This window comes from Corythoichthys intestinalis, chromosome 12 (genome assembly GCF_030265065.1).
Source record: "Corythoichthys intestinalis isolate RoL2023-P3 chromosome 12, ASM3026506v1, whole genome shotgun sequence".
Taxonomy (NCBI): domain Eukaryota; kingdom Metazoa; phylum Chordata; class Actinopteri; order Syngnathiformes; family Syngnathidae; genus Corythoichthys; species Corythoichthys intestinalis.
The window spans coordinates 8,455,840-8,478,348 of NC_080406.1; the positions used below are offsets into that span (position 1 = coordinate 8,455,840).

At 43.2% G+C, this 22,509-nt stretch overlaps 2 protein-coding genes across 2 annotated transcripts; both read left to right on the forward strand.

Annotated features, from left to right (window-relative positions):
* LOC130927127 (olfactory receptor 6N2-like) lies at nt 1-921 on the forward strand. The gene has a single exon (XM_057852705.1). The coding sequence runs from the start codon at nt 1-3 to the stop codon at nt 919-921; it is 921 nt and encodes a 306-aa protein (XP_057708688.1).
* A 17,301-nt stretch (nt 922-18,222) lies between these two features.
* On the forward strand, nt 18,223-19,143 carry LOC130927234 (olfactory receptor 6N2-like). Its single transcript, XM_057852915.1, has one exon. The coding sequence runs from the start codon at nt 18,223-18,225 to the stop codon at nt 19,141-19,143; it is 921 nt and encodes a 306-aa protein (XP_057708898.1).
* The last annotated feature ends 3,366 nt before the right edge of the window (nt 19,144-22,509 follow it).

Here is a 22,509-nt window from a genome sequence, read left to right on the forward strand (position 1 = left end):
ATGATGAACGGAACACATGTCTTAATAACTCTTGGTGGTTATGTTGATTTGGATAAGTACAGATATGTTTATTTTGTGTTCCTTTTAACAGTGTATGTTTTCATCCTCTGCTCTAATTGTACCATCATTTGTCTCATCTGGATTCACAGGAGCCTTCACGAACCCATGTACATTTTCATTGCAGCTTTGTCCCTCAATTCGCTTTTGTACAGCGCTGCTATATACCCCAAACTCTTTGTTGACGTGTTGTCTCGCAGACCGATCATTTCTCACTCCGCTTGTATGTTGCAATGCTTCTTATTTTACACTTTAGGTTCTACAGACTTCTTTCTGTTATCAGCCATGGCTTACGACAGGTATGTGTCCATCTGTAAGCCTCTGCAATATGCAACTACTATGAAAACAACAAATGTCAAGATCCTGTTGGTTTTGTCCTGGTTTCTGCCCGCCTGTCAGATTTCCGTGGCAGTTGTCATCAACGCGAAGCAAAAAATGTGCAGGTCTGTCTCAGGAGGGATTTTTTGCAACAATTCTTTAAATAAGCTTCACTGTGTGAGATCAGAAACATTGGCTAATTTCGGTGTGTTCCTATTTCTCAACATTGTGGTTGTCCCGGTGCTGTTCATTCTCTTCACATATGTGAAAATATTTATTGTGGTGTATCGCCGCTGCAGCCGAGCCCGGGAAAAGGCAGCTGAGACCTGCTTACCTCACTTGGCGGTGTTATTCAGCTTCTCCTGCTTGATTGTGTTTGATGTCACTGTGGACCAACTAGAGGAAGAGATTCCAAAGACGGTTCGCCTGTTTATGATGTTGCAAATTGTGGTGTACACTCCTCTGTTCAATCCAATCATATACGGAGGGAAAATGAAAGCCATCTTGAAACACATCAAGAAAATGTTTCGTCACCTCGGCAAATAAACCAGATTGCCTTTCAACTGTGCATTGTGTTTTCTAGATAATATTTTAAAGTGTTTAGTGCTCTATTGAATTTTGCATTAATTTAAATTTGAGAATCAGGAATGTTTTCAACGTCTGGGAATTGTGTGACACTTGCAACATCGGGCCTTGCGTGATTGTACTGAACACCAGATGAGGGTTGGGGATGAATTGCAAAACTGGTCAACTCTTCCTCAATGGTTATATTAGCTGTGGTTTCATTTTCATTCATTCATTCATTCATTTTCCATGCCGCTTTTTCGCATCAAAACAACATAGCATTCATACGGAATGTGTACATTTAAAATCCACTGTATATTTATTTATTGTGATGGATGAACTGAGCTATATCCAGGGGTGAAAGTGTTTTTAGAATTTATTGCCGGAACTCCCTGTCAAGAAGGTCGCCACGAAGCCAGATTATTATTATTATTATTTATTTTATTTTTTTTGGGGGGGGGGGGGGGTGCACAGTTATTCCTATACCACATACAAACAATAAATCATTTTCATTCAAAATACCGTAATATTTTTTCAATGATTTGCAAAATAAGTCAACATAAACGGAAGTAACCACAACCTCTGTCTATATTTCCCCCCCCGTATTTCCGAAATGCAAATCCTCTATTTTAACTAGTTAAGAACATTGAATGTACATTAAAATTGAAGCGAATGTAAATGTTTACCTTTTTCGTTTTTTTTTTTTAAACCCTTTAACACCTAAGCCTATTTTGGCCGAATCTGCATGCATTTGATGTTGCCTTTAAAAAATTGTTCACAATGGCCAAGTTGGGTCCCTTTTTAAAGGACACCTTGAACTTCATGTCCAAACTGTTGTTTTCTTCACTGACCAATTGTAATCCACATTTTGGACCCAAAAAGACATTAAAAAATCCCAAAATATTTTTTCAAAATTTATAATGTTGATGTCCCATTGACAACCAAACATGCTCGATCAACCGTTTCGAAGCTTGATAATATTTATTCAACTTGTTAGGATAAACATTCAATAGAAAAAAATAAGATTGAATTGTTTCATGTTTGACAATTCAACACAAACAGCAGGTATGGTCATAGGCGTTTTTGGCCTTTACACATACTATGGTCAAAACAGGTTATATATAGTGCAAAATAGTGAGAAAAAAAATAATATACCGTATATCATCTAACACAAAAAGGGTTTGGAGGATATCTCTTTGTGGTGTTAGGTATTATACCCATCACCTTATCTAAAGTATATACGTACATGCAATCAAGCTTCCCGAACACTCATCATTATAAAAATTAAAGAATATAGTGAAGAAAAAATATATATAACATTGAAAAAAAGTATTTTCAAAAATAATGACAAGTAGTTCAGTTCAATTCAAAATTTTCTGGCGTACGACTCAATAAAGTTTTTTTTTTTTTTTTTTTTTTTTTTTTTTTTTTGCACACTCAATAAAGCTTCTGCATGAACAGGTCACGGAGCTGCGTCACACACAACGTCACACAGCCTACTCTTTCGCCGTTTGCGGGCTGCTGTCACTTCTACTCGCCGAGGCGCCGACTCATCCCAGGAAAACAACGACAAATACGGCTCATCTTCTTGAGTTAGTAAAATAATGCATTAGCTTGCGCTAAATTTAGTTTTAGATTCATTCTGCACGTTTCAAAGTCGCTTGCTCAATCCAACCAGCCGTTGCTTGCTTCGAATGCCTCCTTTTCCTTAGTTGGCGCCTCGCTTGGAAATTTATTAAAAATGTCCACATTCGGTTCGCCCTTTTTGACATCACACCGGCTCTTGGGATATGTAGTCTTCTGTGCTGCTTTCGGTTTTGAAAAAGGACAAGAAATGATGGAAATATGGAGATAGATACATGGTCCATGCAGCGTTTTAATGCATATTTATGAGAGCAATAAAACTATAAAACTCAAATGACATTATCTCCCGTTTTACTTGGTCGATTGACTTCAAATAGAAACTGGTGTGGACATCAACTTTGGCACTTTCAAATGAGACCAACCAGCGGCACGTGGGTGATGTAATTACAGCGTGATGACGCTTCAAAGACCACACGCGTAAACGTGTCGTTGCCATTCGGTGTTAAAGGGTTATAACTAACATGCAGTAAATGGTGTTCAGGGCCGGCGTTAGCTATTTTGGTGCCCTAGGCATAAATGCTTTGTGGTGCCCCTCCATCCCCCCATCCACCAATGCAAGACAAAACATTCAGGGATTATACGGTGAAATATTGTTTTGAACCATGGTACAAACATTTTCTAAATTAATTATAGTATTATGCAGGCCCATATTTAAAACACAGATACATGAAAACTTTAATATTATACCTTTATAGACATGGACTGATAGGGCACTATATAAACATTCTGGATGTAATGTGGAAATAATGAATATGAAAGGGGAAATCTACATAGCTTTAAGATTGTTTTTTTTTTTTCTAATTAGTTTCACCAGTAGATGTTGCTCTTGGCCTCTGAACCTCTCGAAAATGACTACGGCTTCTTACTAATGGAAAAATTTCGGTATCAACATAGTCGTTGTATTAAACCACTACCGGTATGTCTCGTAACATTCCATTTCATTTTCATTGTGCAATGAATTTGCAAGTCACATCATTTCCACCACAGTGTTTTGTTTTGGAGTGGGTTTTTTTTGGGTTGTGCACACTAATAAACCGATCATAACCCAATTTCTCGAGTTACCAGATTATTCAAGTGGTCATGTAAAGAGCATGATCTGCTATCCTTTATCTGATAAACACCGCTATTTTACATCTCCGAGCATGTGTACGGATGGAAAAACGGATGTCGCTAGAGAGGCCTTAGGGACGCCAAACTGATTCGCTTTCAGCCTATGGGCCTACTCTGCAGTTAGCGAGCTTGTGTAACGCAATCGCCACACTGGCATTTGAAGAGGTTCAGTGGGACAACTTCAAGCAAGCATGGGTTTTTGGTAGACATGGAGGAAGGCCTATGCTGAGACCAAGAGTTTTACGTCATGTACTTGGAAAGAAATCGAACTATTGATTTAACGTGTAAACCAGGTTTTTCCTGATTATCACATCACTGAAGTGCACGTAAATGCGTCAAATCTCATTATTGTCATTACCTGGTTATTCCCAGTTATCAGATTATTGTATTCATGTAAACGTAGCTGATAATAAATAAACAATTGTTTCAAAAAAAAAAACAACAACATTCTTACCTGCAAGTGATGCGCGGGCATCATCTCGCTGCTTTTTCCTCTTCCTTTTTTCCGCCCCCGACTCTTGTTGTCTTTTCGATGACATTTCCTTTCAAGAATAAACTTCTGCCAAATTTTTGACTGAAGAAGCATAATGGAGCAAACCACTAGTGAATTGGGGGGGGGGGGGGGGGGGGGGCACCAAAGGTAGACTAACGAGAGGGTCGCACAGGAGATTCTTTTTTTGTGTAAATAATGAGCCTATGTTACTTATATTTGTATTACTTGCATTTATCAGGCTTTACAAAATTTTAAATAGAGATGCACGATAATATCGGTCACCGATAATTATCGGCCGATAATGGCAATTATGACGTCACACAAATAATCCAGATAAAACGAAATTCAACCGATAATGCAATCCGATAATTATATACTTGATTTAGCCTCCAAATGTGCGCAGTCAACAGTTTTGTCCAATTCTGCTAGTTTTAAGGAGGTGTTTTTGCAGTGTAGTAATGTGATATATGTTAGGAATGGCTTACTTTTAAAGGCATTTTTGTGCAACTTGGGTGTTTACTCTCTAAGTAATTGTTACCAAAAGCTTACCATTGCACAACGTCATTGCCATTGTTTAGTTGTTGGAATTTACTACTTGTTCCCATTTGATGTGGAAAAAAATAGCACTAAATTACATTTTTGCACAGTAACATTTGATCTTTGTATACTTTAAAATTTTACATACATATTTGAATAGAATTATCGGCGTGACATTATCGGTTATCGGGTGGAAGGGGCAGGAAATTATCGGTTATCGATATCGGTTGAAAAATGTATTATCGTGCATCACTAATTTTAAATATTATATATTATTGCAATTACTATTTTTTAGGATTTTTTACAAACTACAAACAATTTTTTTTTTTTTTTTGGTGCCCCCTTCAGGCAGAGTTGGTGCCCTACGCACAGTGCGTGTTATGCATATTGGGGAGCACTGTGTCTGATGGTGTTACACTTATATAGCGCTTTTCCACCTTTCAAGGCGCTCTACACTACATCGCCATCTACCTCCTGGTGGCGCAGCACCAGGAGCAATGTGGGGTTCAGTATCTTGCTCAAAGATACTTAGGCGTGTTCATCAGGGCAGAGAATCGAACCCACAACCTCTGGGTTTGGGGACAACTACTCTACCACTGAGCCACGCCATCCCCGTACAGGCCAGGGACACAACTCATTCAATGCATCACAAATGAAGGTCCCTACCCCACGAATAAAGCAATAAATTCCACTAACCAACCCTGAAAAGGCATACCTGTGAAGTCAAATACAATTTTTGGTGACTCCCTCTTGAAGCTCATCAAGAGAATAGCAAGAGTGTACAAAAAGTAATCGGAGCAAAAGGAAGCTACTTTGAAGATACAAGAATATTATACATGTTTTTAGTTATTTCACCTGTTTTTACTAAGTACATAGTTCCACTCATGTTCAATCATACTTATTTTACGTTCAGTGAGAATTTACAGTGAAACTTGAGGAGTCTAAATAAATGATGGACAGTAGATCAAATAAACAAGCCTCTTCAACTCCTTCCTTTCTCGTAAAGAGCTGATCAATTTTCTGTTGCATTGCTCTTTATTATTGCATCAATTCACCAAGCGTTTTTTTGTTTGTTTTTTTTTTACATGGTGTTCTGTCCTCACTAAATGTGAATTTGTTTAGGTTGACAGACAGCAAAACGAGGCAATAGTGGATTTTTTAATTTGAAGCTTTTACTTCTTCACTTTTGACGAATCATAAAGCCGCAAGACATACATGCACTCATGTTCAAAATGACGCACATATTAACAATAAACATTTTACACGGAACAATTGATCATAAGTTCCTCCAGTACGATCAATATGTAAATTTAGTAAATCAATTCAGCCCAGTCTGCATAATAAAGTCGGCTAGCTTAGATGCTACGAATGCTAACGTATTCACACTTCTCTCATAGCAAATCGCTAAACATAACCAAGCAAACAGTATATCCAAACTTAACTACAAATGCCAACACCAACATACATCAACTGAAACAACTTACAGCTTCAAGTGGGCCGAACCAGAGTAAGTAGCTGTCCCTTAGACATAGGTCCCTTGAAATACGGAATCGTTCCGTAATTGGGAATTAAAAGTTGCGTTCTGTATTGAACCAATACGGAACGCAGTTTATTCCGTATTTCACAATTGTCCCATGGGTCGACCCCGCTCGACCCGCGGCTCCTGCGTGGCGGGCAGCGGTTCGCCCAGCCCATGCACTTCTGTCACACACAAACACACACCTGCGCTCATGAGTGACCACTGAGCCAACAATAATGAACAAAAAGGGCAGGATATATTAAAGACAGCAAGATAGTTATCTGCCTGCCCGCTGCTGTCTGCCCTGCACTGCGCTCCACTTCCGGGTTCGTTGCCTAGTTACCTCGCTCGCGCTGCTAAGTGCACCGCCCCGCGCGTTTTCAAAACTAACATGTCTCTTCAACATTAGAAGTTCAGGACACCCCACGTCATCCTCAAAAGGGGAAACGTCTCCAAAAAATAGACTGGAGTGGCTCGATAGAGTCACTGATGCTGATTATAACTGATGATTGTAACGCGAACTGCAAGGCAGGTAGGAAAATTTTTGCAGTGACTCACGGAAGTGTAAAACAGCATGCTGCAGGGGACCTCCACAAACGGAATATTGTTAGGGATCTCGGAACCGGGGGGAGGATCCCCACACAGACAAAGGGGAAGCAGAGTAGATTGATGTCACGTTTATTTAGCACAAGGGTTTTTTTTCTCTCAGGCAGAAAGGAGGATAGTTGCGGTCAGCACCGTTGATGCCAACGGTTGTCTGGTTTGGCAGTTCACCGGGGAAGCGGAGGTATCCGACGAGGGACGCGCTGATCAGGTCCTGGAGGCAAGGAAAAGAGGTCGTGAGCCGGGTGTCAAAAGCAATATGTATAATAGGAGTGCGAGAACAACTGACTGGGAAAACACGACAAGTTGATCGGGCGATGTGGTGGTGCGTCCGCTGGGCTTTTAAAGCTGGCTGATGGTAATTGCCCACAGCTGTGGCCGCTCCACCCATCTGACATCAGACCTGTAATCAGGCAAAATCCCCTCACCTGAGGCAGGGCTCAGGAAGGAGGAGCGGAGGCTCTAACAGGACCCCCCCTCCCACGGGCGCCACCTGGCGTCCGACGGATAGCACCGGGACAGGCACGGTGGAAATCCCGGATGAGAGCCCGAGACAGCACCCACCGGGACGCGACCCAAGAGCACTCCTCAGGACCATAGCCCTCCCAGTCGACGAGGTATTGAAGCCCCCGGCCGCGGCGACGGACGTCCAGCAGGCGCCGCACCTGGTAAGCAGGACCCCCATCGACCGACAGAGGCGGAGGAGGGGGCGGAACAAAGGAGACTAAGAAACAGGCTTGACCTGGTAGATGTGGAACGTGGGATGGACGCGGAAATGACGAGGGAGCCTGAGGCGCATGGCTGCAGAGTTCACCACCTTGACAATTTTGTACGGGCCAACAAACCAGGGGGTCAGCTTAGCCGTTCCAGTCTTAACAGGCAGGGACTTGGCCGCGAGCCAAACCTTCTGGCCCACGGTGTAAACGGGTGCTGGCATGCGACGGCGGTTGGCCTGGACACATGTTGCTTGCGAAGCCGTTTGGAGCGCCGCGCGAGCCCGTTCCCAGACCCGGGAGGACCGGTTGACATGGGCCTGGACCGAGGGGACTGCAATGTCTTTTTCCTGTGATGGGAATAACGGCGGTTGATAGCCAAGGGAGCAGAGGAATGGGGACATACCGGATGAGGTGTTCGGGAGGGAATTGTAGGCGTACTCAATCCGTGCCAGATAGTCGCTCCAGGAGGCAGGATGGGCTTGCGTGGTGCATCGAAGGGCGGCCTCCAGCTGTTGATTCGTGCGCTCGCATTGCCCATTTGACTGCGGGTGATAGCCGGAGGAAAGACTCACGGAGATGCCCAATGTCGCGCAGAAAGCCCTCCACACCTGGGAGGTGAATTGTGGTCCCCGGTCCGAGACCACATCTGCTGGTATACCATGCAGGCGGAGAACATGGTGAGTGAGCAGATCAGCCATTTCTGAGGCGGTGGGAAGCTTGCGAAGAGGAACGAAGTGGGCTGCCTTGGAAAACCGATCAACTATTGTGAGGATTGCTGTGTTGCCTTTGGAGGGAGGAAGACCGGTGACAAAGTCCAGGGCGATATGTGACCACGGTCGGCTCGGGATAGGTAGTGGATGTAGCAGTCCTGCGCTGGGCCTGGTGGTAGTCTTGCTGCGTGCGCAAACCGTGCATGCAAGGACGAACGAGCGGGCGTCTGTCACAAGGGTCGGCCACCAAAACCGCTGTCGCAGCACCGACAACGTCCCCCTAATGCCGGGGTGGCAAAACAAACGAGATGAGTGGGCCCATTCTAATACCTGGGCTCGAAAGTCTGGAGGAACAAAGAGGGTAGACTGTGGCTCCCCACGAGGGTCGGGGTCGTCCCTGAGTGCCTCTTTGACCTTCGCCTCGATCTCCCACTCCATGGCAGCAAGGAAGCGGATTGGAGGGAGGATGGTTGAGGGTTCCGCCTGAGACTGGCTCTTCTGGAATTGCCGGGACAGGGCATCTGGTTTTGTATTCTTGGAGCCTGGAATGTAGGAAAAATTAAAATTGAACCGGCAAAACTACATGGCCCACCTTGCTTGACGCGGATTGAGACATTTGGCGGACTTGAGATATTCAAGGTTTTTGTGATCGGTGAGCACAAGGAACGGTGAGGACGTTCCTTCCGGGTAGTGGCACCATTCCTCAAGGGCCATCTTTACAGCAAGGAGTTCTCTATCGCCGATGCTGTAGTTACGCTCTGTTGAGGACAACCTGCGGGAAAAATAAGCGCAGGGGTGCACTTTGCCGTCGGCTCTGCGTTGGGACAACACTGCACCCACTCCGACCTCGGAGGCGTCGACTTCCACAATGAACTGAAGTGCTGGGTCGGGATTGACCAGCACAGGAGCCGTGGTGAAAGGTGCTTTGAGGTCACGGAAGGCTGCGCCAGCAGCGTCAGACCAGCAAAAAGGCGTAGCTGTGGAGGTGAGGGCCGTGAAAGGAGCAGCAATCCGGCTGTAGTCGCGGATGAAACGACGATAGTAATTAGCAAAGCCCAAGAAGCGCTGGAGCTGTTTCCGGTCGGCAGGAAGTGGCCAATTCAGGACCGCCGAGACCTTCGCTGGGTCGATGCGTAGTTGGCACTTGCCGATGATGTAGCCCAAGAATTTGGTCTCAGGGACGTGGAACTGGCACTTTTCTGCCTTAAAGAGCTTGTTCTCCAGTAGACGCTGTAGCACTTGACGGACATGTTCCTGGTGTTCAAGGGGGGTGCGGGAGTAGACCAGGATGTCATCGAGGTAGACCACCACAAACCGATTGATCAAGTTTCCGAGGATATCGTTCACGAGGTTCTGAAAGACGGCAGGGGCGTTGGTGAGACCGAACGGCATAATGAGGTACTCAAAGTGACCCAGGGGTGTGTTGAATGCGGTCTTCCACTCATCCCCCTCTCGGATACGGACGAGATGATAGGCGCTGCGGAGATCAAGTTTGGTGAATATGGTGGCGTCCTGAAGGGGGGTGAACGCAGACTCGAGGAGCGAGAGCGGATATTTGTTCTTCACGTTGATGTCATTCAGCGATCGATAATCAATGCACGGGCGTAAGCCGCCATCTTTTTTTGGCACAAAGTAGAATTCTGCGCCCACCGGGGAAGAGGACGGCCGTATAATGCCGGTTGCCAAGGATTCCTTAATATACTGCTCCATCGCCTCCCTCTCAGGCTGTGAGATCGAAAACAGGCGCCCCCTAGGGAGGACTGCACCTGGGAGGAGGTCAATAGCGCAGTTGTACGGGCGGTGTGGGGGTAGCGAAGCTGCACGTTCCTTACTGAAAACTTGCCCGAGATCATGATAACACTCTGGGACTGTGGAGAGGTCGGGTGGTTCCACTTCTAGGACACGGCAGGATGGCATTAGTGATGACATAGGACAGTGTGCGTGACAATACGAGCTCCAGGCGGTTATCTTGGGGTGTGACCAGTCAATGGAGGGGTTGTGTTTTTTCAGCCAAGGCAGCCCGAGGACAAGAGGAGAGCGAGGGCTCCTGAATACGAGGAAAGGGCTCACCTCCCGATGATTGCCGGATACGAGGACGTTGACGGTTTCAGTCTGATGGGTCACCCGGAACAAGACTTTGCCATCCAAGGCAGTGGTCTGTAAAGGGGCTGAGAGAGTCTGCGTCGCCAACCCCAACTGACGAGCCAGTTCCCCGTCGATGAAATTTTCATCTGAGCCGCAGTCCACCAAGGCGGTGATGGTCCGTGACTGGCCCCTACAGGAGAGTGTAACTGGGAGTTGGAGCCGGCGAGAGGGAATGTTGCCCATATGGCTCACGAGTAGTCCCTCTTCGACTGGCGAGCCTGATGGTTTCCCCGGGCGTACTGGGCAATCGCGAAGAAAACGTCCCGCCGTTCCACAGTAGATACACAAGTTGTTGTTGAACCTTCGCACACGTTCACTGGGAGTTAGTCGGGTTCGGACCAGTTGCATAGGCTCTGGGTCGTTGACAGTGGGCGGACCTCGGGGCACACACGCAGCGCTGGGCGACTGGCCGGGAGGCGGAAGCGGTCGTGAAAGAGACGTGGGCGGGCGGGGCCTCCGGCTTCACCCGGCGCTGTCTCTGTCGTTCGCGCAGCCGATTGTCCAATTTTATCGAAAGACCGATCAAGTGGTCGAGCGAGGATGCTTCTCTTGTGGCTAGTTCATCTTTGAGAGATTCACTCAGCGCGCGGAGGGAGACTTCCTGTAGTGCGTCGTCGTTAAAACTGCTCTCCGCCGCCAGCGTTCGGAACTCTATGGCAAACTCGGCAACGCTGCGGGCTCCCTGGCGGATGGACATGAGCCGCTTGGCGGCTTCCTTTCCACGAACGGGGTGGTCGAACACTTTTTTCATCTCTTCAGTGAACCTGGCGTAGGAATAGCACATGGGAGAATCTTGCTCCCATACAGAAGAGGCCCACTCCAATGCGACGCCGCGCAGGCTGCCGATCAAATACGCAATCCTCGGTCATCCCGGTAAGTAAACGGCTGCTGTTCAAACGCCAGGCTACATTGCACGAGAAACGCTCGGCACGTTCCGAGGTCGCCACTATAGGGAGCCGGGGCGGGAACGTGTGGCTCGCGGAGATCGGCCACGGCCACCCCTATAGACCCTACCCACGTGACGTCACAACTCCGCCCTCCTGACTGGTGCCGCCCAATTGTCCATCAACACATCGTGTTTACCTGTTACGGCTACGTACATTCCTCCTATTTACGGCGTGTTTTTCTGCTCGTTAACATTAATAATCAAAATGGTGAAGGCGTGTGTGGCGGTCGGTTGCAATAACAGAGAAGATGGACGGAGAGACTTGAAGTTCTACCGGATTCCGAGAGACCCGGAGAGGAGAGCGAGATGGGCTGCTGCAATTCGACGAGAAAACTGGGCTCCAAACGATTACCACAGATTATGTAGTAGTCATTTTATATCTGGTAAGATGCATTTAATATATATTTAGAGGGTTTTGGGCTGACAACCACAATTAAGATCATTGCTAGGCTAATCGCCGACAACATACACGTATGTATGTAGTGAGAGTGCTATCGCTAAACCATATAAACATTAAAAGCCCTAGCTCCATTGACAAATGACATGAAATACATTAGACTTGACAGTGGATGTTAGCAAGAACAAAAGATTTTGAATTGAAAATTTCGTAACTCACCTTTCCAAGCACAAGATAGATTCCTGCCGAATTTTCGTGGACGAGGACCTGTTTCACCCAACCAGCAACGAAGTATTTATAAGCCTCCAAGCTCTTGAAGTTTTTCAAACTTTCGTGAGAATATGCTGATTTTGTGTGGATAAGATAATTGTAGATATCAGGGTAGCAGATGTCAGGCAGAGACGGCGAAGACAGCGGGTCCAAAAATATCGATTTGGGCATCAAATATGGATCTGGCGACTGTATAGAACGAAGCTTTTCCACATAACGCCTTTTATGCAACACATCCAGTGAGTTTACGGCATCCGAAAGCACCGGGTCTTCCATTAAATGCATTATAAATTGCTCGATCGATTGAGACCATTGATAATACAGACACAAAATGACGGACAATGGGGCGGAACAATACAGCGATCACATGATTTTGTGACGTCGGTGGGTAGGGTCTATACATTGGTTTGCCACCCCACTGGCCACCCCGCTTGCCAGTATATCGTTAGATTGTTGTAGCATCAGTTATGCATTTCATCCCAAATTAATGCATTTATTTTGTTTTGTTAAATGTAAGGCTGTCAAATTTATCACATTAACGGGCGGTAATTAATTTTTTATAATTAATCATGTGAAAATATTTATAGCAATTAACACATTCACGGTACGACTCATTCACGCATTGCCGCAAACAGCCTACAATGGCGCCATTTTACTTATATGCAGAGATAAGAGGCAGTGTCAAGTGAGTGGAGCAGATACAAGCATTCAGTGGGGCCGTGCTTTGAATTGGCAAAAGCTTTGTCATCTCTCCCACAGCAACTATAAATATTGTGGGAAGCGACGTGTGGAAGAATGACAGGAGTTGAACTTTTTCTTAACACCCTATAGTGTACCCAACGCATAGAAGATATAGTATTTGCAGCCACCACACAAAGTCATGGTTGCACCACTTCCCATTATGCATTTGGGCAGAACAGTTAAGTCGCTACAGTATCATTTACTGAAAACTCAACAAATACGCTAGATGGCAATATTTAGTCACAATATGCAAACACATTTATCCTTTAAGAATTACAAGTCTTTCTATCCATGGATCCCTTTCACAGAAAGAATGTTAATAATGTTAATGCCATCTTGTGGATTTATTGTTATAATAAACAAATACAGTACTTATGTACAGTATGTTGAATGTATATATCCATCTTGTGTCTTATCTTTCCATTCCAACAATAATTTACAGAAAAATATGGCACATTTTAGAGATGGTTTGAATTGCAATTAATTAATTTTTAAGCTGTATTAACGCGATTAAAAATTTTAATCGTTTGACAGCTCTAGTCAAAGTACACTAGCTCTAGTCTAATAGCTCTAGTCTAGTACACCTTATGCCTAATATATACATAACACAATAAAACAGAATTGTTGTGGAACTCAAAATGTTGACTGGACAGTAATGGACTATGCACATTAAAATCATTAGTAACATCAAATAATACACAATACACCAAAGTATATCAGTAGCCGTGTCTTTCTGATAGTTTTCCCCTGACCTTTTTACTGCAATAATATAATGAAAACCTGAAATTATGGCTTTTAGTTTTGGCCACCCCAAGATTTTAATTTGCCCCATCTGGCCACCCCTATGAAAAATTTCTGGAGGCGCCACTGGGCGTGAACTGTGCCTGGATGGCTTGGAGCGTCTGCTCGATTTCCGCTACCTTACCGTACAGGTCTTGAATGGCTTGGTGGTGTCCGACCAACCACGTGGGCGGGTTGCTGGCGTTGTCTGCGGGATCCATTACTGGCCCGATCAAGCTGTTAGGGATCGCGGAACTGGGGGGAGGGTCCCCACGCAGACAAAGGGGAAGCAGAGTAGATTGATGTCACGTTTATTTAGCACAAGGGTTTTTTTGCTCTCAGGCGGAAAGGAGGATAGTTGCGGTGAGCACCGTTGATGCCAACGGTTGTCTGGTTTGGCGGTTCACCGAGGAAGCGGAGGTAACCGATGAGGGGCGCGCTGATCAGGTCAGGAAAAGAGGTCGTGAGCCGGGTGTCAAAAGCAATATGTATAATAGGAGTGCGAGAACAACTGACTGGGAAAACACGACAAGTTGATCGAGCGATGTGGTGGTGCGTCCGCTGGGCTTTTAAAGCTGGCTGATGGTAATTGCCCACAGCTGTGGCCGCTCCACTCATCTGACATCAGACCTGTAATCAGGCAAAATCCCCTCACCTGAGGCAGGGCTCAGGAAGGAGGAGCGGAGGCCCTAACAAATATAAGATCCCAGAAGAGCCTTCGTCACAATTCTTTGTATCTGAAACATCCCCTGAGCTTGATTTGGTATATTATTATGGTCTTGTATATGTATAACATATAGGCTATATTTATATTTACCTCCATACATCTTGCATTGATAGTAGCATAGCTAGGCTATTTCAGTTGCCACTATGGTTGATTATTTTTAAGAATGTTGTTTTTTTTTTTTTTTTTTTTTTTTTTTTTTTTTGAAACATGCATTTATTATCAATCACTATGGAATGAATTTATGTACCCATACACAGGCGGTTTTTACTATGGGCAATGTGGGCGACCGCCCAGGGCGCAATCTATTTGGGGGCGCACAAGCGCCCTCGAGGAAAAAAAAAAAAAAATCTAGTTTTCTAGATTAATACTGCTCATTTCCACGTCAAGTTAGTAGAGAGGGTGCTAGGGCACCCCTTTCTATCATGTCAATTAAAGATGCTACAATCATGTTATTTTCAAAGTGTCAGAATCAGCAGATAAATATCAGACTTTGAAGCAATTAACGTCTGCGCGGCACGAACCGCTCGAGTGATGCCAGATCAGCCTTAAAACTCATTGATCTACCTGTTAAGGATAATATAACCTAATTCCAATCAAGTGAGGTGCATTCAAGTGATCATCAAAGCAATTCTTATTTTGAGCAGAAGCTTTACATCACTGTAGTATTCGGCCCCCTTGAATCTTGCAACCTTTCGCCACATTTCAGGCTTCAAACATAAAGATATGAAATTTAATTTTTTTGTCAAGAATCAACAACAAGTGGGACACAATCGTGAAGTGGAACAACATTTATTGGATAATTTAAACTTTTTTAACAAATAAAAAACTGAAACGTGGGGCGTGCAATATTATTCGGCCCCTTTACTTTCAGTGCAGCAAACTCACTCCAGAAGTTCAGTGAGGATCTCTGAATGATCCAATGTTGTCCTAAATGACCGATGATGATAAATAGAATCCACCTGTGTGTAATCAAGTCTCCGTATAAATGCACCTGCTCTGTGATAGTCTCAGGGTTCTGTTGAAAGTGCAGAGAGCATTATGAAAACCAAGGAACACACCAAGCAGGTCCGAGATACTGTTGTGGAGAAGTTTAAAGCCAGATTTGGATACAAAAAGATTTCCCAAGCTTTAAACATCTCAAGGAGCACTGTGCAAGCCATCATATTGAAATGGAAGGAGCATCAGTCCACTGCAAATCTACCAAGACCCGGCCGTCCTTCCAAACTTTCTTCTCAAACAAGGAGAAAACTGATCAGAGATGCAGCCAAGAGGCCCATGATCACTCTGGATGAACTGCAGAGATCTACAGCTGAGGTGGGAGAGTCTGTCCATAGGACAACAATCAGTCGTACACTGCACAAATCTGGCCTTTATGGAAGAGTGGCAAGAAGAAAGCCATTTCTCAAAGATATCCATAAAAAGTCTCGTTTAAAGTTTGCCACAAGCCACCTGGGAGACACACCAAACATGTGGAAGAAGGTGCTCTGGTCAGATGAAACCAAAATTGAACTTTTTGGCCACAATGCAAAACGATATGTTTGGCATAAAAGCAACACAGCTCATCACCCTGAACACACCATCCCCACTGTCAAACATGGTGGTGGCAGCATCATGGTTTGGGCCTGCTTTTCTTCAGCAGGGACAGGGAAGATGGTTAAAATTGACGGGAAGATGGATGCAGCCAAATACAGAAACATTCTGGAAGAAAACCTGCTGGTATCTGCACAAGACCTGAGACTGGGACGAAGATTTATCTTCCAACAGGACAATGATCCAAAACATAAAGCCAAATCTACAATGGAATGGTTCAAAAATAAGCGTATCCAGGTGTTAGAATGGCCAAGTCAAAGTCCAGACCTGAATCCAATGGAGAATCTGTGGAAAGAGCTGAAGACTGCTGTTCACAAACACTCTCCATCCAACCTCACTGAGCTCGAGCTGTTTTGCAAGGAAGAATGGGCAAGAATGTCAGTCTCTCGATGTGCAAAACTGATAGAAACATACCCCAAGCGACTTGCAGCTGTAATTGGAGCAAAAGGTGGCGCTACAAAGTATTAACGCAAGGGGGCCGAATAATATTGCACGCCCCACTTTTCAGTTTTTTATTTGTTAAAAAAGTTTAAATTATCCAATAAATTTTGTTCCACTTCACGATTGTGTCCCACTTGTTGTTGATTCTTGACAAAAAATTAAAATTTTATATCTTTATGTTTGAAGCCTGAAATGTGGCGAAAGGTTGCAAGGTGCAAGGGGGCCGAATACTTTTGCAAGGCACTGTACATAATGATATTGGGATGTGTTTGAAAATACAATATGCTTACCTTGAATATCTGCTAATAAAACCGGAGTTCCAAACAGCATACACTCTCGCTCCCAACCGGAGTTCCAAACAGCATACACTCTCGCATCACCAGTTTTGCCCAACTTTTGTCTTATCAGGTATTTACTGCACGCATTTTCCCCTGAAGCTCGTCTTGTGAACGACCGACAGTGCTGTCCTGCTCTTCACTTTTCAGATCTTCAGTTCAAATAGGAAGGTTAGAACCAACGACATTTTGGGAAACCTAACGAGTGACACGCTGGAATTTCGGCAACGGGCCCGGTGACGTTTCGCACTGCGACGTAACACGAATGGCGACCTATCACTTACAAATATTTTACAAACTTTATTAAACAAAAACATTATGAGGGGTTCCCAATCGATCGGGTCCGATCACGTCATTTTCAAAGTATCGGAATCGCAAAAAAATATAGGACATGCTTTTTTTTAATATATATATATTTTTTATTTAAATCGTTTTCTAATTGTATTTAACGTTACAGACAAAATGTCTTACACTCATCCAAAGTAGATTTGGCTTAAAGTAGGGCTATCAAATTTATTGCATTAACGGCGGTAATTAATTTTTAAAAATTAATCACGTTAAAAAATTAATGCATGCGCTGCACGACCCACTCACGGATTGTCGCTTTCAATCTATAAAGACGCCGTGTCACCTATAGATAGCGCTAAAAGGCAGTGTATAATGAGTAGAGAGAATTTTGACAGCCTTTGGAGCCAATTTATTATGTGGCTAAAGCCTTACAATACATCTCTCAGCATTTATAAATTACGTGTGAGGCAATGTGGGGAAGAAAGGTAGTAGTTGATCATTTTCTTAACACCCTATGTTCTTTCCCAACGCAGAGAAGATATATCAATTGGTACCCCTATGCACAGTCGTGGTTGCACTTCCCATCATGCATTTGGGCAGACGTTAAATGGCTGAAGTATCATTTACTGAAAGCTCAACAAATACACTAGATGGCAATATTTAGTCACAATATACAAAGTCACATTTGTCCTTTAAGAATTACAAATCTTTCTATCCGTGGATCCCTCTCACAGAAAGAATGTTAATAATGTAAATGCCATCTTGAGGATTTATTGTCATTTAAGTACTTATGTACTGTATGTTGAATGTATATATTCGTCCAAGTTTTATTCATTTTTTTCTTAATGCATTGCCAAAATGTATATGATCGGGGAAAATTATCGGGAATGATTGGAATTGAATCGGGAGAAGAAAAAAAAAGCAATCGGATCGGGAACGATCGGGATCGGATCGGGAGCAAAAAAACATGATCGGAACAACCCTAGTTTTAATATCAAATTATTATAACTCATACTATTATAACTCATACTAACATTTATCTTTTAAGAATTACTTGTCTTAAAAATAGAGGATCCCTTTAAAAATGTCAACAATAACGTCCAACACATGTGTGACCTCTGTTCTTGTGACCTCACATGCAGAAAAAGGCTTGAGGGAGTTTGTTAACATGACAACAGCTCCTAATGAGATCCACGGAGGCTGAGTAGCCACTATTAAATACTTGTCACTCCCGCAACTCTGGACCACGGCGTGCAGCATTGTGCGCTTGACGTGTGAACACACAGTGAACATGATGAATGGAACACATGTCTTAATAACTCTTGGTGGTTATGTTGATTTGGATAAGTACAGATATGTTTATTTTGTGCTCCTTTTAACTGTGTATGTTTTCATCCTCTGCTCTAATTGTACCATTATTTGTCTCATCTGGATTCACAGGAGCCTTCACGAACCCATGTACATTTTCATTGCAGCTTTGTCCCTAAATTCGCTTTTGTACAGCACTGCTATATACCCCAAACTCTTTGTTGACGTGTTGTCTCGCAGACCGATCATTTCTCACTCCGCTTGTATGTTGCAATGCTACTTATTTTACACTTTAGGTTCTACAGACTTCTTTCTGTTATCAGCCATGGCTTACGACAGGTATGTGTCCATCTGTAAGCCTCTGCAATATGCAACTACTATGAGAACAACAAATGTCAAGATCCTGTTGGTTTTGTCCTGGTTTCTGCCCGCCTGCCAGATTACCGTGTCAATTGTCATCAACGCGAAGCAAAAAATGTGCAGGTCTGTCTCAGGAGGGATTTTTTGCAACAATTCTGTGAATAAGCTTCACTGTGTGAGATCAGAAACATTGGCTAATTTCGGTGTGTTCCTATTTCTCAACATTGTGGTTGTCCCGGTGCTGTTCATCCTCTTCACATACATGAAAATATTTATCGTGGTGTATCGCCGCTGCAGCCGAGCCCGGGAAAAGGCAGCTGAGACCTGCTTACCTCACTTGGCGGTGTTATTCAGCTTCTCCTGCTTGGTTGTGTTTGATGTCATTGTGGACCAAATGGAAGCAGAGATTCCAAAGAGGGTTCGCTTGTTTATGATGCTGCAAATTGTGGTGTACAGTCCTCTTTTCAATCCAATCATATACGGAGTGAAAATGAAAGCGATCTTGAAACACATCAAGCAATTGTTTCGTCACCTCGGCAAATAAATCCAGATTGCCTTTCAACTGGGCATTGTGTTTTCTAGATAATATTTTAAAGTGTTTAGAGCTCTTATTGGATTTTGCATGAATTTAAATTAGAGAATCAGGAATGTTTTCAACGTCTGGTAATTGTGTAATGCTTTCAACATCGGGCTTTGCGTGATTGTACTGAACACCAGATGAGGGTTGGGGATGAATTGCAAAACTGGTCAACTCTTCCTCAATGGTTATATTAGCTGTGGTTTCATTTTCATTCATTCATTCATTCATTTTCCATGCCGCTTTTTCGCATCAAAACGGCATAGCATTCATACGGAATGTGTACTTTTAAAATCCACTGTATATTTATTTATTGTGATGGATTAACTGAGCTATATCCAGGGGGTGAAAGTGGTTAGAATTTCTTGCCGGAACTCCCTGTCAAGAATGTCGCCACAGAGCCAGATTATTATTATTTTATTTTATTTTGGGGGGGTTTAAACCTCCTCAAACCATTGAAACACAGAGAAAACTGCTTTTGGCACAGTTATTCCTATACCACGTACAAACAATAAATCAATTTCATTCAAAATACCGTAATATTTTTTCAATGATTTGCAAAATAAGTCAACAAAAACAGAAGTAACCAAAACCTCTAATTTTCCCCCCACATTTCTGAAATGCAAATCCTCAATTTTAACTAGTTAAGAACATTGAATGTACATTAAAATTGAAGCGAATGTAAATGTTTCCTTTTTTTTTTTTTTTTAATAAGGTTATAACTAACATGCAGTAAATTGTTTTATAATTATATAGCACTTTTCCACCTTTCAAGGCGCTCTTCAAGGCGCATTTCAAGGTCCTGGAGTGGCCTAGCCAGTCTCCAGATCTGAACCCCATAGAAAATCTATGGAGGGAGTTGAAAGTCCGTGTTGCCCAACAACAGCCCCAAAACATCACTGCTCTAGAGGAGATATGCATGGAGGAATGGGCCAAAATACCAGCAACAGTGTGTGAAAAGCTTGTGAAGAGTTCAAGAAAACGTTTGTCCTCCGTTATTGCCAACAAAGGGTACATAACAAAGTATTGAGATGAACTTTTGGCATTGACCAAATACTTATTTTCCACCATGATTTGCAAATAAATTGTTTAAAAATCAAACTATGTAATTTTTCTGTTTTTTTGTTTGTTTGTTTTTCTGTCTCTCATGGTTGAGGTTTACCCATGTTGACAATTACAGGCCTCTCTAATATTTTCAAGTGGGAGAACTTGCACAATTAGTGGTTGACTAAATACTTATTTGCCCCTCTGTAAAAGATCCAAGCTGGGCATAAATAGAGTGAGTGACATAATTTGCCAGATGACACTTAATGACATCAGCATATAGTAATGCCCATGACAATGTAATAGGTACTACGGTCTTATGACAATCTTCTGATCCTGGAGAATCAGGAATGTTTTCAACGTCTGGGAATTGTTTGATGCTTTCAACATGGGCCTTGCGTGATTGTACTGAACACCAGCTGAGGGTTGGGGATGAATTGCAAAACTGGTCAACTCTTCCTCAAAGGTTATATTCACTTTGGTTTCATTTTTCGCATCAAAACGACATAGCATTCATACGGAATGTGTACATTTAAAATCCACTGTATATTCATTTATTGTGATGGATTAACTGAGTTATATCAGAAGTTTATTTGTAAAACAAAGAGGGGTTTGTGAATCTCTTATCTATTAACCTGACAGGGATCAGGGAACAAACGGATCCAATATTGCAGTGCTCAGAGCAAATTTATTGACAATGATTTTGGAAGGAAAAGTCTTGGCTCTTGGTGAGGCACAGAGGACTGTTCGAGCAAGGGGGGACAACCAAGGCGAGGGCCCAGGCAGAGGCGATCCAGATCTGGTCCTGTAGCAGGTCGCAGAAACGAGGCAGAAGTACAGACATGGAGCAGGCTAGAGGCAAAAAAATCCACAAGGTCAAAAAAAGTATCAAAATCCGGTTACTAGACTTGCTCGTATGTTGCAGGGAGGGCTAACAAACTCGCAATTGACCAGAGGGCTGTGGGTGTTTATGAAGGGAGGCTGTGGTAATGACCAAGTGTGCAGGACAGGTGTGTGGAATTAGTGCTGATGACTGGGAGGGGGAAAAAAAGGGAAAGGCATACAGGCCTGTAGTGAGGCTCTAACATAACCATGACAATTACATGATAAATAAACTTACTGTATTGTTTAGAGATATTAGATTTCCTTGTTGATGTTTGTATATGCCGGAAAACACTCAGGTGACTTGAAGTTCCGCTCTGAGACCACCAATTTGGCCAAATTTCAAAATTGTCCGATATGTAGGGATGGGAATTGATACGAGTTTTACGATTCCATTATCGATATTGCTTAACGATTCAATTCTTTATCGATTCTCTTATCGGTTCTATTTTGGCGAAAAAGAAGAACAAATGTTTTGATTGGCATGGAGTTTGTTTAATCAGAAGTCACAACCTTACAAACTCACAATGAGGTCAAAAGAGGCCCAAAGCCTCAATGTTAACTGTGGCAATAAGTGGCAAATACACAAGAATGTGTAACATTTTACTGAAACATTTTTCTAATATAAATAAAAAATATTGGTATATATTGGTATATAGTTTGTTGTTCTGCCTTTGGCAATATGTGTTAAAGCAAGGGTCCCCAAACTTTTTCCTGTGAGGGCCACGTAACTTTTCCCTTCTCTGATGAGGGCCTGGGGTCAGTTTGTAACAGAAAAAGTGTGAAGACTGCAGGAGTGCCTAAATGTAATTTTTTTTTTTTTTTTTTTTTTTTTTCAGAAAGCCACAATCAGATAACCCTTTCTGGATTCTTCACGGAACAAAATAAAATAAAAATAATAGTATAATGTAATAATAATAAATAATAACACTATTCATTAAATGGATAATAACCAAATAACCCTCTCTGAGTTTTTCACAAATAAAGGCCAGGAAATAAATAACACTATTGAGAAAAAAAAAATTCAAAATGCTCTCTGGTATTGTTCAGGGGGCCGGACCAAATTGGGGACCCTTGTGTTAAAGTGTATTATTTACCATTACTGTATATTGAAATGCATGCCTTCAAGTTTTTATGGTGCTTTCACGCTCAAGTGGGGGCGCCCTTGCGCTTCCTCACGCGAAGAAGGACGCGCTCACGCGAAGAAGAGCACGCTTACACAGGAAGAAGTGCAGCTGTCACAACAAGCGAGATAGTAAGTTAGTGAGAGAGGCAAACACTGCTACGAGCCTACGTTCTTTGTCAATGTTGGTAAAATATCTACAGAGGCAACGCTTGTATGTATCATCTTTTGTGTTGTTGTTGTGTGTTTCCACTCGCGATCGGACACTTAAATCCAGTTGTGTA

What these genes read in the sequence shown, in the direction of transcription:
- LOC130927234 (XM_057852915.1), top strand. Translation starts at nt 18,223, where the DNA reads ATGATGAATGGAACACATGTCTTAATAACTCTTGGTGGTTATGTTGAT.
- LOC130927127 (XM_057852705.1), top strand. Translation starts at nt 1, where the DNA reads ATGATGAACGGAACACATGTCTTAATAACTCTTGGTGGTTATGTTGAT.